At 40.9% G+C, this 17,766-nt stretch overlaps 2 protein-coding genes across 3 annotated transcripts; one reads left to right on the top strand and one right to left on the bottom strand.

Annotated features, from left to right (window-relative positions):
* The first annotated feature begins 846 nt into the window (after positions 1-846).
* On the top strand, positions 847-8,142 carry LOC129837120 (protein LTV1 homolog). 2 transcript variants are annotated; one of them, XM_055903044.1, is made up of 11 exons: positions 847-1,036; positions 1,488-1,619; positions 2,664-2,879; positions 3,478-3,565; positions 3,702-3,834; positions 4,071-4,278; positions 6,204-6,331; positions 6,476-6,618; positions 6,827-6,879; positions 7,118-7,318; positions 7,601-8,142. In XM_055903044.1, exons 1-11 carry the CDS (start codon positions 1,034-1,036, stop codon positions 7,712-7,714), a joined length of 1,419 nt encoding a protein of 472 aa, XP_055759019.1. In that variant the 5' UTR covers positions 847-1,033; the 3' UTR covers positions 7,715-8,142. The 2 variants fall into 2 exon arrangements, with proteins under 2 accessions (XP_055759019.1, XP_055759013.1); XM_055903038.1 differs by having other exon boundaries at positions 3,475-3,565.
* A 61-nt stretch (positions 8,143-8,203) lies between these two features.
* On the bottom strand, positions 8,204-17,182 carry LOC129837136 (interferon gamma receptor 1-like). The gene is made up of 7 exons (XM_055903051.1): positions 16,946-17,182; positions 13,780-13,897; positions 11,256-11,437; positions 10,085-10,236; positions 9,742-9,901; positions 9,390-9,532; positions 8,204-9,152 (listed from the first exon to the last, which is right to left on the bottom strand). The coding sequence occupies exons 1-7, from the start codon at positions 17,010-17,012 to the stop codon at positions 8,736-8,738; spliced, it is 1,239 nt and encodes a 412-aa protein (XP_055759026.1). The 5' UTR covers positions 17,013-17,182; the 3' UTR covers positions 8,204-8,735.
* Positions 17,183-17,766: the final 584 nt, after the last annotated feature.

The raw sequence follows: 17,766 nt of genomic DNA, 5'->3' as shown, positions 1-17,766 counted from the left end.
TCCCTTAAGGTCCTTGTGTAATGTGATATTGTACCCCTGTAACGGCAGTCCTCCTCCTCTTCATCTGAAGAGGAGGAGTATTGAGGGAACCAAGGCGCAGCGTAGTGAAATGACATATTTTATTAACGAAAACACGAACTTGACTAAACTAACAAAAACAACAAACGGTGTAGACAGACCTAAACGACGAACTTACATAAAACAAGAAGAACGCACGAATAGGAAACATAGACTACACAAACCGTAAACAGTCCCGCGTGGTGAACAGACACGGAAGACAATCACCCACAACGAACACTGTGACAACGCCTACCTAAATATGACTCTTAATTAGAGGAACGCCAAACACCTGCCTCTAATTAAGAGCCATACCAGGCAACCCAAAAACCAACATAGAAACAGAAAACATAGAATGCCCACCCAAACTCACGGCCTGACCAACTAACACATATAACAAACTAACAGAAATAGGTCAGGAACGTGACAACCCCCTAGCCCAATTGTCCTTTGTATATTATTTATATATACTTGTCTTCTCCCATGTACTTTCTGTATTGATTTGTTCATTAAAAAATAAATAAGAATAATACATATATACAAAATAACTGCCTTGCGCAGAACGACACATTTTTACCTTGTCAGCTCGGGGATGCGATCCAGCAACCTTTCGGTTACTGGCCCAACGCTCCTACCCGCCAGGCTACTTACATTCCAGTTGCTTGGTTTTCAATTAATAATTATTTCATACAGAGAATACATACTTTGGCAACATAATATATTAATACAAATTGAAGAACGTATAGCAATCTGATATAGTGTATGAAGTGGACAAATTACACCCCTTTTGTCCTGTGAAATGGTTTGTTCCAAAATGGTAGAAGCAGCGTGTGAGGAAGGAGTCGGCGTGGATAAACAACATTGACAATTTTTTTCTATTTAAATCCCCGTAAATTACACTTTTAGCGCGAGAAACTGTAACAAACGTTTTTGTAAAAATATTTTAAAAGTGTTTTCACAGCGGTCCAATTGAACTATGGTAAGCACACTTTCAGCTGTCAACGTTGTTTTAGCTTTGCTAGCTTAGCATGCTATATATATGTCGACGGATAAGTAGCTAACTTACTAACGTTACATACATAATACCAACTGTTGTGATTGTCAATGACTATTAAACCAAATGTGTTAGTTAGCTAATATCTGTTATTTCAAATATGGGTGAGATTGATAGATTTAGCAATAGCCAACCAACTAGCTTGTGTGTGGTGTTTGTTGTTAGCTAACTAGCTAGTCAATCAACAACAATTTACATTTCAAAATAGTTATTTGTGTAACATTACTGCCCGACCCTCATGTACAAAGGGCTTGTGATGAACAGTGACCACTCAACACAGGTCACTGACATATTGCTGCATCTGAGCCCGATACAGTTGACCCTAAGACTATGTAACAAGTTACATTATCTAACCTTACATGCCTTTCTTTTCTAGCCTAATAAAAGGAAGAAGGCATTTATTGACAAGAAGAAAGCGGTGACCTTCCACCTGGTCCACAGAAGTCAGAGGGACCCCCTCGCTGCTGACGAGAAGGCACCGCAGCATGTCCTCCTACCCGCACCAAAGGTAACGTGTTAGTACAGTGGTTCCCAACCTTTTCCAGTTACTGAGTATGGTTACACGCACAAAATGAGATTGTGGAAAGTCAGATTAATATAAATTTGATTAAAACATATACATGTTTTCCAAGAAGTACAATTCCCCTAATCCGTTTACATGTACACGTCTGAAAAGGCTACCTGTTGGCGCTCTGATAAATGCCGAAAATCGCGAATCAAAATAAACGTTCTACCACAGTGAACATGTTATTTTCGGGAAACATATTTAATTCTGAGTTCGAACATGTACAGTTTGTATGTGAAAACTACTTGCAAGACGCATACGTACCTAACTCAATTCATTCGTGCTAAAGGAGGCTCGCCAGCGCAGATCAAATACACCTCTGGAACGCCGATTAAGGTGTTTACATGCCCAAATAATTTGAAAGATTGCTCAGAAAAGCAAGTGTTTTAATCGGTGTATGTTTACATCGACTAAGATAAACAGAGTAAGGTGTTTACATGAGTATTGCATAGAAAACTACTCACTGTACCATCAACTGAATTTAGCTCTGCCCTGAGTACCGCTCGTGTGCATTTTACCAGTAGGACCTATGGTCTCATGAGTCTTGAGTCTGGTCCTTCAACATCTGCATTGCTTGCTGTTTGGGGTTTTAGGCTGGGTTTCTGTATAGCACTTTGACATTTGCAGATGTAGGACGGGCTTTATAAATACATTTGATTGAGAGTCTTGTCAAGTACCCCCTGTGGATAGACAAAGTAAGTCCAGGTTATTGGGAACCACTGTGTTAGTACATGTACCAGACTTTACTAAGGTATTTAGTGTTTCAATGGAAGAAATGGTCACAGTTTTCATCAAACGACATCCATTGGTTACAATATTTAGGCTACTTATCCTAGTAGAAGAGTTAAACTTCAAGTCAAAAACATATTTGTTGAAGATATTCATTGGCCAAGGACAACCAAGATATTTGGTGCATATAATCCTGCTTTATGTGCACAATTGTATGTTTTGTGTCAGTCTGTAACCACTTACTCTGTCTGTGTTCAGGTGGAGGTGGAGAAGCGGCAAGAGGAGCAGAGGGAGTTTGGGGTGTTTTTCGACGATGACTACAACTATCTGCAGCACCTGAGAAAAACGGTTCAGCCCGTAGAGTGGGCTTCATCCGGCAAATCACCGAGAGGCAAACGTACCCATGACCTCCAGGATGGGGATGATGACGACGACGACGAGGAGGAGGAGGAGAAGGAGGAAAAGGCTACTCCTGTAAGTTTAGCAGGAGGTCCAGTGGTTGTTGCGGAGTGGAACGGTTGTGTAAATGTTTGGGCTATATATTGGACCAAACCGCTTATGGTGTAAATACAAGGTGAAATGATCTGATCCTTTGTTAACAATGTAGATAGCTGGAGTAGTTTTTAAAGGCTGGCATTTGTGAGATCAAATTTCCCCAGTTGTGACATGTCAACACATGACCGTGGCTTTCCTGATGGGGTGGCAGGTAGCCTTGTGGTTAGAGCTTTGGGCCAGTAACATAAAGTTTGCTGGATCAAATCCTAGAGTTGACAAGGTAAAAATCTGTTGTTCTGCCCTTGAACAAGGCAGTTAACCCACTGTCATTGTAAATAAGAATTTGTTCTTAACAGACTTGCCTAGTTAACTATAGGTTCAATTTTTTTTAAATGATATTGAATAGGTTGTGGTAAGAGTGCCTGTAGGATGGGGTGTGGGGGCAACATTAGCTATCATGACTACATTTCTATGAATAACCACTTTGCATTTTATAGCCACAGTGAGTAGGGTTGGCATTTTTTTTAGGTAATTGTGATAAATGAAAGTATTAAACATGCTTTTGTAACTTCAGCAGACCGTCTCCTTCAACTTGCCCTCCTCTGTGTTTGCGTCAGAGTTTGAGGAGGAGGTGGGAATGTTGAACAAAGCTGCCCCCATCTCAGGTAAGAGCCTGTCAGTAACAAAACCAAACTCCAGAAAGATGCCATTTTGGGTTCTTTGTTTTATGGCCAGGTCATTATTCTAAATCAGTGAATTCTTTAAGTTTTTAACTCTTGTCCCTCATGTTTTGTCGCAAAGGACCCAGGCTGGACATGGACCCAGACATCGTAGCTGCTCTCGATGAGGACTTTGACTTTGACGACCCAGACAACATGCTGGATGACGATTTCATTTTGAAGGCCAACGATGTCAATGGAGCTGTTGGCGTGGGGTAAGAATATATACTTTATATCAGTTTAATTTGTTTTTACCAACCCTTAGTCCCATTCATTTGAGCTATACCAATCAAGTTACAATTGTTCAGAGAGAGGATTGCTTTTTGTGGTTTCAGTTTCTTACTGAGAGCTGGTTAAAATCTGCTAATTGAAGTCGTGTCACAATAAGGCTGTGCTCTCCCAAGTCTCTTTGTGCTGTTGGAAACCTCTCTCTGTCTCTCTCTCATTGCAGTGACGATGATGAAGAGTGGGAGGATACAGAGGAAGAGGAGAGCGACTCTGAGGGCGTTGCCTCTGGTGATGAGGACGGCGAGGGGCGCCCCAGGGAGTTCATGTTCATGGACGAGGAGACGAAAACTCGCTTCACAGAATACTCCATGACCTCGTCAGTCATGAGGAGGAACGAACAGCTCACGCTGCTGGATGACCGCTTTGAGAAGGTCAGTGAGCCCCGGACATCCTTTTTGGGTTTGGACCTGGGTTGCATTTTGTGACCTTTGGTAAAGATAAACTGTGAGTGACTGGCTGTTCTAACAGCATAAACACTATGGCGGTCACAATTTAGTCAGTTGTTGATTGTCAAGCAAATAACTGTTGGTCTCACGGTAATTGACATAAACATATTTAGCCTCTCCTGGCTTCCACATTTTTAAGAAGTCTAATACATGTTGGGTTTTGATTTTGAATACGTTGTACGGCTGCATGATGAGACTCTAATGATTTTAAATAAGTTGCTTGAAAATGCATGAGCTCTGCTTTGTTTTTTTCTGCAACCTGTACACTCTACAATAGCCTCTCATAGACAATTCGACAAGCACTTGATAGTGCCTCGAATTTCACGGCGGCATCTGCTTTGTGGCACCCTAAAAAAAATTGTGTCTTTTGCGTCCCGGAGTGCGCTGCGCAATCCGAAGCGTCTCTCACTCACACGGCTCTCCGTCACGTGACCGGGTCTTGTTCACAGGCTACAAATTAAGACGGGCGCAACTGCGGGCGTCCTTATCAAATTCCGAGGTGCATATTAAAGATCTTAGAAGAACTGTCCACATTTACTTTTTGTCAGCCAACAAGATGAGTAGGCCTAAAGAACAGCAAAAGCACTAGCATATGTCAATCTACTATCCCCCATAGTACAAAAGTCTATCTATTTTGTGCGAGAAATAAATATTCCAAACATAGTCTGGGACAGTTGTGGGATGCAATGGATCCCAATTAATACAACCACTAGCATCAACAAAAACTTTTTATGCAATGTGGCTGAAGCAACAGATCAGAACATTTAGCTTACAATGTTGAAAAACTATTCACCGTTTCACATTATAAGCGCAAATGTTCCATTAGCGGAAAACACCTTCATCAAAAGTGACCGCAAATGCGATTATGTATGTAATGCTTTTATTATTAAGGTGCATTTGTATGGTGTAAATTATCTTACCCAAACTTGAAACTCTTGCGTTGCTTATGTATGCCAGTTAGGCTCTACACCCCTTGTAAAGCAGATTAATGTGCTTAATTTTAAGACGTTATTTGGCCACTTTAGTTGCGATACAAACCTTATTACAACATATAGGCCGATGGGCTAGGCTACAAGAGGTGTGCGACTATGATTCAAACAAGTCACACAAAAAAAAGATTCACAAGTGAAAGGCTAATATTGTCACCCATCAGACTATTCTTGATTTAATCTTGTCTTTACATATACTAAATAACATGTGTGAATTTGTATTTAGATTTGACCATTATCATGTGTCAACACGGGCAGCGGGAAAATACATGTCATCTATGCACTTAAATAGCGAATGGGGGACCCTTTTCCCCGTGGTTTATTTTCATGCCAGCCAGATAGGCTATACTCCTGTTGTAAAGAGAAGCAATGTGCTTAATATGATGAAAGTTGAGAAATAAATATAGTAGGCCTAGCCTATAGAAAGCTGATGGGATCCTCTTTTTATTAGTGGCTATCACGCTGTTTTCTCCCCCAATTGCATAGCCTATAGAAATGTTGCGCAACATAAGCTCATAAGCTCTCATGAAGTGTTTGATTACATTTTCGAATACATTTGCATTGATGTCAGAGTGATTAGAGGGCAAATCGAGTGCTGAGTACCAGGCAGTTTGGTAGGCTACTAATGACCATCAGCAGCAGCATCGGCTTGGAGAAGCCTAATTACCGTGACTAAACAGTCATGTGGAATTTGACTGGCTTCATGACTCATGACCACCGGTGTGGCGATAATACGGTCACCCGCAGCAGCCCTACACTCAGGTGCTAATTTCAACTAATGATATTCATTTCGTTCAAACAATTATTTCAATTAATATCATTGTATCGTTTTCCAAATTTGTTTCTTTCTGTCTCCCATAGTTTTTCGAGCAGTTTGACGAGGATGAGATTGGGGCCCTGGACAACGCTGAGCTGGAAGGGCATATCGAGCCAGACAGTGCTCGTCTGGAGGAGGTCATCAAAGACTACTTCAAACAGAAGGAGTTAGAGTGAGTGTGTGTGTAACTCTATAGCCTTAGCAATACTCTTAGTTAGACAGAAGTGGAAGTCCTCATTGGAAATAATGGATTACCATAAGTCTTTGTGTTTAACTATAGATAATGACAGTAATTGAATCAACTCTATTCTTTCAGCTACCAGAGGCCTGACGCCCTGGGTCCTAAAGAGCTGCCAGTGGTGAGGGAGGAGGAGGAAGATGAGGACGAAGAGGAACAGGAGATGGAGACCATTGTCCTGACGGCACCAGCAGAGAAGTGGGACTGTGAAACCATTATCAGTAAGTGAGTTGACTAACCGTGTTGCTATTAGCTGTCTGTTCAGTAACTAACCAACTCAGTAACTAAGATTACCATTGTAGTACATGCCTGATGACATAATTCTGTTCTGATGACATACGAATTGGCTTGATGTTTATTACCATAATTAGTACATTTTCTTTTTTTTATTAATATTTAAATCATTTCTGTTTTTCTTTACTATCCAAGGTACCTATTCGAATTTGTATAACCATCCAAAAATCATCAAAGATCCACCAAAGGTAAAAAATGTCTTCCTCTGTCGGTTGTTTGAGCGACGATAACAGATAGAAATACATTGTCACGTATTAAGTTGCATGTCTAACGTTCAACATTGAGAGGCTTTTAGCTCGTTTTCCTACCCAACATTAGCTACTAAGTTGTGAATTCAAGGCATCAGCTCAGGGCCATTGTTGCTGTTGATATGAGATGCTACACAGTACAGACCGATAGTGGTGTATTTCTGTGTTCTCTAACCAGGCCAAGCCCATCCGAGTATCCGCCAGAACAGGCATTCCTCTGGACGTCCTTCCCGGGAGGGGCCTGACAGCCAAGCAGGCTGAGCGCATGGAGCGTATCAACGACTCAGACCTGCCCCGCGTCGCCACACAGCACCGACCTCGCGAGGAGAGCAAGGAGGAGCGGAAAGCCAGGAAACAGGCCATCAAAGAGGAGCGCAAGGTAGGTTACTATACTCACGACTAATAGTTCTGTCTGGCCCTCCCTACTGGGGGTTCATGTGGAGAATTCATTTATTATTGGGTAGGTAACAAAATTGTTGAAAAAGCTCCTGGAACAATGGTCATAGTGTGCTCCATTTAAATCTCTCTATCTATCACATTCTATACAAATAAAATAAAAATGTGTAAGTGTCATCTATGAATACGGTTCAAGTATTTAGATATCTCGTAGAAAGCTTTTGTCCTTCACCATTGACACCATATTGCTTGAATGTTTCTACAGGAGCGAAGAACAGAAAAGAAGGCCAACAAAGAGGCGTTCAAACAGGAAAAGGTCTATCAAGAGAAACAAATGTTGAACCTGCGTTCCAACGTCCAGGGTCTAAAGCTGTCTTAGCTGCCCAGATGGAAGATGAATTGGGACTGACTTTGTGCTCATCCTCTTAACTGGATTACTGATGAACAACAACCCTGCAACCACCATTTTGCAGAGGACCCCAACACAAGAGGACTATGGGCCGTGTGACATTTTTTGTGTAGTGTTCAGCGATTGATGTAGCCTGGTCCCAGATCTGTTTGTGCTCTCTCCAACTCCTATGGTCGTGACAGTAAGAGTCTGCAAGACTGCACAAACAGATCTAGGACCAGGGTAATTCAGATGTTTTTTTTTTTTATAGATCAACTGTTCTGAAGGTAGCATGTCAATCATCAGAGTGCAGTTCACAAACCCTTCTTACCTTATACAATAAAGCTAAAGATTCTTCCTGGGGGTTTTTTGTTGAGAAGAATTACAGAAAATAAAAGTCAGTGGATATCTCTAGTAAATACTGAGTCTGTTTGATTTGGAGTAGTGTCATTCATTTGGTTATTCAATTATATTTCAATGCCCAACAACCCAAAAGTTTTTTACAGCCTGAGTAAAGTTTACTGATGATTAGTTCAGCCCACAGCTTTGGACTGGCGATAGATTTCCAGAAATCTCACAGGGACCATAACAGAAATACAACAACAGAAAATAACAATTTACAAAGTGTCAATCGTTATCTAAAAATATAAGACAAAACTCACGAGAGACACCGCAACACTACATAAAGACCTAAGATGACAGCATAGTATGGCAGCAACACATGAAAACACAGCATGGCAGCAGCAAAACATGGTACAAACATTATTGGGCACAGACAACAGCACAAAGGGCAAGAAGGTTAAGAAAACAATACATCATGTGAAGCAGCCACAACTGTCATTAAGCGTGTCTATGATTGAATCTTTGAATGAAGAGCTACACCACTGAAGATGTGATTGAAAATCAGTGAGGCACGACAGTGTACCTAGGTAAACCAGTTCTGTGATGTCATTGTCATCTGTCATCTATCCAGTGAAAGGTGTGATTTACAGAGGCCTGAGTTCAGAGGTGCTCAGGTGGGGCCATAGCCCACCACAACATCTCCTGCACTCATCTCCACCTCCAGTAGAGGAATGTGGTGTCTGTCATAGCCAGAGGCTGTGAAATCCATGTCCTCCACCTCCAATGTCCTTGAGTCTGATTCCTCTGAGTCATCTCCACACAGCAGCACAGAGCATGGCTGTGTCACCTCCAGAAGCTCAGACCGTAATTGGCTTCTACTGTCCAATAACCCCTCTCCCACCTGCCCAGAACTAATAGAGTATTGAAGGTAAGCTGAAAATCCAACGCTAGTGGTCGGTTCCTCCTCTTCGTCTTCTGAAGTTTCCAACATGCTCTGGGATGTGGTGGTAGCTGGTTCTATGTGCGCTATGATCTCACATTGCAGGTTCATTATATTCTTGTTATGTGGGTTTGATAGGATTGAAGCCTGTGAAACAATAATACATAGCCAAATTGAGATTAGTCAGCTCAGAGGGTGTATGGTTACTGTTTTGGACCAGAAAATAAACCGATAACATATACTGTTCAAGCAAAAGCATCGGATAGGATGAACCTGTCCCAGAGGGGAAAATAGTATACGACACACAGTACTGCTGTATACATAATATACACTATATTTTATACATACATTGCACGTTACCCACCATACACATTATGCGCTTACCAAAGTCTTTGGAAAATTGGACAAGTTTCTTTCCCGCATACTTCTCTTGCAGAGCCTTATTGTCACAAAGACTACAAAGGCCACAATGCCAATGATGAACAATGGCAAAAGCATGAGCAAAGATGATTCCAGTGAAATTGTTTCTGCAGATAGATAAACATATCAGTCACTGAATCACTTAACTAGCATACTATGTCATTGTAAGATAACTTTCCATAGCCACTATTCATTTTGACTAATAATTCATCAAAACTGCAATAATTCATACAAACAAAACGCTAGAATTAAATAACGCCTACATGGACCAGATATAACAAAAAAAATGTCATGTCAACAAAGGTAGTGTACTTACTGTCTTCATAGCCACAGATGGGTCCTATTCTGCCGAACAAAACTTTTTGGCTCGTTACATTCCCATCCAGACTAACACAGTACTGCTCCTTGTTCTCCCGGACTGTGAAGTGATGACGACAGACTTTGTCTTTTATCTGACATTCAGAAGAGCCTTCAGTCTGCAGACAGAAGAAAGAATATGCAACCAGTAAATCAGCTAATGTCAACACCATCGTTAAGTATCCATTAGTCATCATTACTTATGCACTGAGCAAAGTAATTCAATGGATATGACCAGTGTGTACCCTCTGTATGTATACTGTAGATTGTAACCAATTAAGGGCAATTTTCATCATACTTACATTTTCATAGGTTACATCGTAAAGGAAGAGTTTGTCATCTTCACGTATGCTAGACTCTTTCAGTTCTGTGTACAGGTGGTAAGGGTTGTCGAAGCTAACTGTGACCTCCATATCCTTCATTGACACTTTTACAGCAGGGAAATCCAACTTGCCTGAGATAAAATGAAAAGGGTATTAGAGTAGAGTTAGAGAAAATGCCTGCAGTAATGAATATACTGACCTGGAGGAGGACTACCTCAATATACTGACCTTGAGGAAGACTACCTCAATATACTGACCTGGAGGAGGACTACCTCAATATACTGACCTGGAGGAAGACTACCTCAATATACTGACCTGGAGGAGGACTACCTCAATATACTGACCTGGAGGAGGACTACCTCAATATACTGACCTGGAGAAGGACTACCTCAATATACTGACCTGGAGCAGGACTCCCTCAATATACTGACCTGGAGGAGGACTACCTCAATATACTGACCTGGAGGAGGACTACCTCAATATACTGATCTGGAGGAGGACTACCGCAATATACTGACCTGGAGGAGGACTACCTCAATATACTGACCTGGAGGAGGACTACCTCAATATACTGACCTGGAGGAGGACTACCTCAATATACTGACCTGGAGGAGGACTACCTCAATATACTGACCTGGAGGAGGACTACCTCAATATACTGACCTGGAGGAGGAGTCCCTCAATATACTGACCTGGAGGAGGACTACCTCAATATACTGACCTGGAAGAGGACTACCTCAATATACTGACCTGGAGGAGGACTACCTCAATATACTGACCTGGAGGAGGACTCCTCAATATACTGAGCTGGAGGACTACAGTACCTCGATTTTGTCATATATACACAGTACCAGTCAAAAGTTTGGACACGCCTACTCATGAAAGGGTTTTTCTTTGTTTTTACTATTTTCTACATTGTAGAATAATAGTGAAGATATCAAAACTATGAAATAACACCAAAATTATGACAGTTTGCACACTCTTGAAGGAGTAGGTGTGTCAACACTTTTGACTGATACTGTACCTCTCTGTTGCTTGGATGGATGTCATTTCTATGTCACAAAGAAATCCATTTCTTACAAGGAGGACAAATATTGGTATGTTTTCAATACTCACTTTGAAAATCCACTTTTGAAAACATTGTACTTACACTTGATGGCAGCTGTAAGGTCTCTACTAAATGTGAATATCGAGGACTTCAGAGATGCCGATTCCTCCGTTTCATCACTGGCCGTTATAGTCACAAAGTAGCGATCCAGTTCTTTAGCATTCCATATGAAGGGGGAGAGGTCATAATGGTGCTGTTTAGTGGAATCCAGCGGAAAACTAAGACTACAAAAAACAGGGAGCATTAGATACATTTAACAGAAAGACGGCACTCAACCAACAAACAGAGTTAGAAACTGTCAACAGATCATGTGTCATAGTTGAATAAGCAGATAGCTCTGTTAGGATATCGTTTCAGGTAACAGGCTAATCCCTGTGGTTAAGGTATCTGATGCCCATAACATACGCATGCTATTCTTCTCAATCAAATTATATACACTGAACAAAAATATAAACGTAACATGCAACAATTTCAAAGATTTTACTGCGTTTTACAGTTCATATAAGGAAATCACTGGAATTGTCACGCCCTGACCTTAGTTTTCTATGTTTTATGTATTATTTTGGTCAGGTCAGGGTGTGACGAGGGTGGGTATGCTTGTTTGTCCTGTCTAGGGTTTTTTGTATATCTAGGGGTGTTTGTTAGTCTAGGTTTATTATAGGTCTATGGTGGCCTGAATTGGTTCCCAATCAGAGACAGCTGTTTATCGTTGTCTCTGATTGGGGATCCTATTTAGGTTGCCATTTTCCATTTTGGTTTTGTGGGTTATTGTCTATGTGTAGTTTACCTGTCAACACTCGTTATATTAGCTTCACGGTCGTTTTTGTTAGTTTGTTTAAGTGTTCTTCATTTATTAAAGAAGAATGTATTCAAATCACGCTGCGCCTTGGTCTCCTCGTTACGACAAACGTGACAGGAATTTACTGCGTTACAGTTCATATAAGGAAATCACTGGAATTTACTGAGTTACAGTTCATATAATACATTCTTTAGGCTCTAATCTATAGATTTCACATGACTGGGAATAGAGATATGGTCACAAATACCTTTAAAAAAAAATAGGGGCGTGGATCAGAAAACCAGTCAGTATCTGGTGTGACCACCATTTGCTTCATGCAGCTCGTCACATCTCTTTTGTACAGAGTTGATCAGGCTGTTTATTGTGGCCTGTGGAATGTTGTCCCACTCCTCTTCAATGGCTGTGCGGAGTTGCTGGATATTGGCAGGAACTGGAACATGCTGCAATACACGTCGATCCAGAGCACCCAAAAAATGCTCAATGGGTGACATGTCTGGTGAGTATGCAGGCCATGGAAGAACTGGCACATTTTCAGCTTCCAGGAATTGTGTACAGATCCTTGTGACATGGGGCCCGTGCATTATCATGCTGAAACATGAGATGATTGCAGTGGATGAATGGCACGACAATGGGCCTCAGGATCTCGTAACAGTATCTACCGATAAAATGTCAAGACCCTGGTGAGGACGACGAGCACGCAGATGATCTTCCTTGAAGTTTTCTGACAGTTTGTGCAGAAATTCTTCAGTTGTGCAAACCCACTGTTTCATCAGCTGTCCATGTGTCTGGTCTCAGACGATCCTGCAGGTGATGAAGTCCGATGTGGAGGTCCTGGGATGGCGTGGTTACACGTGGTCTGCGGTTGTGAGTCTTGTTGGAAGTACTGCCAAATTCTCTGAGGTGGCTTATGGTAGAGAAATGAACATTAAATTAACTGGCAACAGCTCTGTTGGGTATTCCTGCAGTCAGCATTCCAATAGCATGCTCCTTCAGAACTTGAGACATCTGTGGCATTGTGTTGTGTGACAAAACTACACGTTCTAGAGTGGCCTTTTATTGTCCACAGCACAAGGTGCACCTGTGTAATGATCATCCTGTTTAATCAGCTTCTTTATATGATACAACTGTCAGGAGATATGCTCACTAACAGCGACGTTAACAAATTTGTGCACAAAATTTGAGAGAAATAATATTTCTTTAGTGCGTATGGAACATTTCTGGGATATTTTATTTCAGCTCATGAAACATGGGACCAACACTTTACAGGTTGTGTTTATATTTTTGTTCAGTATAGTTAGACAAACTCATATTTCATCAACAATTAAAGCATGATATTACAAACATGAATAAACATTCAGGGCCGGTTTCCCAGACACAGACTAAGCCTAGTCCTGGATTTAAATATATTTGAATCTCCATTGTAACATGCTTCTTAGTTCATGACTAGATTTAATCTGTGTCCGGGACACTGTCCCTCATTGTTCTTCCATAGTGTATATCAGATGAACTTATTGGGAGGAGCTATAGGAGGACGGGCTCATCGTAATAGCTGGAATGGAGTTCTGGAACGGAGTCAAACATGTTCTTTATGTGTGTTTGGTACCATTCCATTCAAGCCATTACAATGTGCCCATCTTCCTATAGTTCCTCCCACCAGCCTCCTACCATGGTGTATATGTCATATGTAAGCCATTATGAAGTCATCCAAAACCAAGTCAGCAGTAGCCTGTAGTAGCTACTACTCATTAGAATACCAGCAGAGCTCACTTGAGATCACTACTTATTTTCAATTTGAAGAGAGGTTGACGAAGCAGTTCACTGTAGTTCCAATAAACAGTTGTCTGAACGTTGTTGCAGCTCACTGTCACATTTTCTGGAGGTGGAACTGTCCAGGAAAAGAAGACATTACATTTAGTTAGTAGGCTTATGCAGGCAATGTGAAGAACCTGCTATGCAGGTAGTCTCAGTGTTAACATCTTGAGGCTTTGCTCATGAGGGTTAGTACCAAGGGAACCTTCACCAGAGTACATTGACTAGACTGGTTGTTCATGGCAACAGCTTTGGAGCAAAGGCGAAACAGTTCCACCTGTCTTGGTAAAGTTATGTATTCAATCATAGGTATAATTTCAAATCAATATGTGATCTAAACGTTGAAGATTGAATGTATGCAGTATCTGCTTGTTGATGCCCCTGAGATGATGCAACACGTTTCCTCTGTAACCACCCCCATGGATAAGCTAAATAAGGCAATCCTCCATTGGTGTCATCTACAGAACAAATCATTATTTTTCTTATTGAAAATATAAATACATTTGCACAATGAGCACTTGTCTCTCAAATACATCATTACAGTTGATGGTTAACTAGCTAGCACATTTTAGCATAGACATGATAGTCAAAACACCTCAAAACATCCCTTATGAAAACAAATTGCAGTCAGAGTGCACTATAACTATAACTGCAGTGCACTGTGGTATAATTAAGCAATAAGGCTTGAGGAGGTGTGGTATATGGTCAATATACCACGGCTAAGGGCTGTTCTTATGCACGACGCCACGCAGAGTTCCTGAACACAGCCCTTAGCCGTGGTATATTGGCCATATGTCACAAACCCCCAAGGTGCCTTATTGCTATTATAAAATGGTTACCAATGGAATTAAAGCAGTAAAAATACATGTTTTGTAATACCTGTGGTATGTGTTCTGATATACCACGGCTGTCAGCCAATCAGCATTCAGGGCTCAGCCAAACAGCATTCAGGCCTCGAACCACCCAGTTTATAATTGCAGTTAGAGTGCAGTATAAATGCAGTATGATGCAAACACTACTTCCAAAATAACTGCAGTACACTGCAATTATTCTGCAACTACTGGGTCCAAAATACCACAGTTTACTGCAGTTACTGCACTTTTCCTGCAGTTTCAGAACTGCAATCTTTTTTCTAAGGGATGGTATCAATAACAAGATAAAACGAGCCACCTACGATTCCCCATATGGCAGCTTCTTGTAATTGTTGCTAACTATCTGGCTATCAAGTATCACAACAACACACAGATTTCTGCCCCAATCAATCGCATCACAAAAATGATGCACTTCCACCGATGGGGGCGAAAGCGCTTTGATATGATTTTGTTTGTTTTCAATAAACATTTGAAGGATGAATATAGTTTATGTTGTCAACAATCTAAGCCAACCCTGTCTGTTTTGCCCCATAGTTGTGCAAGCGTCGGTTTTGTTGCTAAATAACCAACCCCTTTATACACACTAAATCAAATGAAATAATTTGTTAATCAAAGTGTGATTGAGCAACACTAACTTCCTCATGTCAGCACCTTGGGCAATTTCTGTTAGACAGCTATATGTTCAACCAAACGACACGTCACAACTCTCATCTCAACCAGAGATCTCCATTAACTTTTTTAATTTATATATATTTTTGCATTATTTTGCCAGGTAAGTTGACTGAGAACACGTTCTCATTTACAGCAACGACCTGGGGAATAGTTACAGGGGAGAGGAGGGGGATGAATGAGCCAATTGTAATGTATAAGACACTGCTTTTGTCCTCCTTGAAAATGCCAGGTAAATATTGGCAGCAATGAGGAAGCAAATAAGAGTGTTACTTTGTCCAGGTGAGTTGGGCTACATTGTTGCCCGTCTGCATTCATTCAAAATTCCTTCTCATAAACTCTTAAACCCATTTTGCAACACTGCCTTACCCACAATTAATTGCAGAAAGCACCTAAGCATTGTCCTGCTCATGCTTATCACAATAAAGTACTGATGTTTGTTTTATGAGCCTACTTGAAAAGAACAGAAAGGTCTGCACACTGAATTATCACTTTTATTGACAACGTTTCTTCGTCAGGTCAGGAGTGTTTAACAGTCCAAGCAAGCACTCAAGAAGATAACCAGTCCAGGGATTTACCACACACCAGACCCGTGTTAAACCACCCGTGTTAAACCAAGCGGCTTCTAAACAGCTTCTACCCCCAAATACCATTTGCATTGCGCACCCCCCCCCCCCCCTTACACCGTTGCTACTCTCTGTTGCTATCATCTACGCATAGTCACTTTAATAACTCTACCTACATGTACATACTCCCTCAACTACCCCGCACATCGACTCTGTACCCCCCTGTATATAGTCTCGCTATTGTTATTTTACTGCTTCTCTTTAATTACTTGTTACTTTTATCTCTTATTCTCATCCATATTTTTTTTCAACTGCATTGTTGGTTAGGGGCTCTGTTGTATTCGGTGCATGTGACTAATACAATTTGATTTGGTTTATTATGATACCACGGAATCTGATGTTAACATTTCATGATAGTTTAGGTAAACTAATGTAAGATCAAATTACATTTATTTAGGCCTAACAGCTATGTCCTAAGCCAATTGTTGCCTACAGACTGTATGTTAGAATTCAATACAAGACTAATTTGACAACCTGTGGTTTTAATAGTTAAATTTGAGGAGCGGATGAGACATAATGGGGAGTTGCCTGTAGAGTCGGTTTATTCTAAGGACAGGTTCAAACAAGGTGGATGAGACATACTTGGGGGGGGGGGGGGGGGGGATTGTAGAGTCGGTTTATTCTAAGGACAGGTTCAAACACATGCAGACTTCTCAGAATTACTGCCCATTTGTATTTTTCTAACATCATTTGGGGACATTTCGAGGTTAGGATACTGACAAAAGATGATGTGAGCTGATTTAGTACATAGTGTGTCGAATTATTACAAGTGGGCAAAACACCATGACTTAAAAAGATAACCTACAGACAAAATTGTTATTACAGTATTATTACATAGCTAAGCCTATTACCGCAAATCATCCCTTCCTATTTGTAATCAGAATAATAGCAACCCACATTGTTCTTCAATCAAAGCATTGTAGTTTTCTAAGTTTTCTTCCAGGTTAACCAACTTACCCAGTGTGGAAACCGCTGTGACCAAAACCATCAGGAATGTCAGTGAACCACAAAAAGCCAACATCATGCCTTTTGAAATACTAATCCACGAAATGTAAGAAACCGAAATAACAATTTGATACTTATTCTTAGATTTTTAAAAACCCCAGCAATCTACCTTTAACCTAAATTAAAAGACATAACCACAGAGCTAAAATGTGTTATCAGAGTAGTATCGGTCGTTGACGTAACTAGGCGCAGTTTCTCCGGCAGGAAATAACACAGAGGTGTATTTCTTCACATTGAATTCACATTCGAATTGACACACCTCCATTTCCTCATTTCATTCTAATTAATTCTAAAGACTTCTGTAGAATATATGTCTACCCTAGGGGGAAATTCTAGCAATTATTAGGCAGTTAACTGAACTAAATATATCCTAAAAGGACTATATGTCCGTCCCATCTGAGTTGAGTACAAGAAACATGAGACAGGTCAAACCTTGGCGCACCCGATTAGCCACGTGTGGGATACCATATTCACAATATGAATGGGGTGATTGGTAAGATTTTTCCACCTTTTAATGGGGTGATTGGTGGCTAATCGGGTGCTTGACCTCAACCCAATCTCTCTCCAGTCACAGGACATCAGAGGACAGGTAAAAACATGTCAGCCTACCTTGATCAATGCCACCTCCTACTGCTGATTTGTGGTCAAACTTAACATAACAACAATTAATTGACACAAGCAATTCACAATTACATTTACATTTTAGTCATTTAGCAGACGCTCTTATCCAGAGCGACTTACAGTAGAGTGCATACATTTTACATTTTCATTAC

The sequence above is a fragment of the Salvelinus fontinalis genome, chromosome 3, assembly GCF_029448725.1.
Source record: "Salvelinus fontinalis isolate EN_2023a chromosome 3, ASM2944872v1, whole genome shotgun sequence".
Lineage (NCBI taxonomy): Eukaryota > Metazoa > Chordata > Actinopteri > Salmoniformes > Salmonidae > Salvelinus > Salvelinus fontinalis.
This window is presented reverse-complemented; position numbering and strand designations above follow the sequence as displayed.

Excerpts from the sequence above, each read along its gene's own strand:
- LOC129837136 (XM_055903051.1), bottom strand. The coding sequence starts at position 17,012 with ATGATGTTGGCTTTTTGTGGTTCACTGACATTCCTGATGGTTTTGGTC. Across the intron at positions 10,237-11,255 it reads CCTTACAGCTGCCATCAAGT|GCAAGTTGGATTTCCCTGCT; the intron begins GTAAGTACAATG and ends ATTTTATCTCAG. Across the intron at positions 9,153-9,389 it reads CCAATTTTCCAAAGACTTTG|GCTTCAATCCTATCAAACCC; the intron begins GTAAGCGCATAA and ends ATTGTTTCACAG.
- LOC129837120 (XM_055903038.1), top strand. Across the intron at positions 2,880-3,474 it reads AGGAGGAAAAGGCTACTCCT|CAGACCGTCTCCTTCAACTT; the intron begins GTAAGTTTAGCA and ends TTGTAACTTCAG. Across the intron at positions 4,279-6,203 it reads TGGATGACCGCTTTGAGAAG|TTTTTCGAGCAGTTTGACGA; the intron begins GTCAGTGAGCCC and ends TGTCTCCCATAG.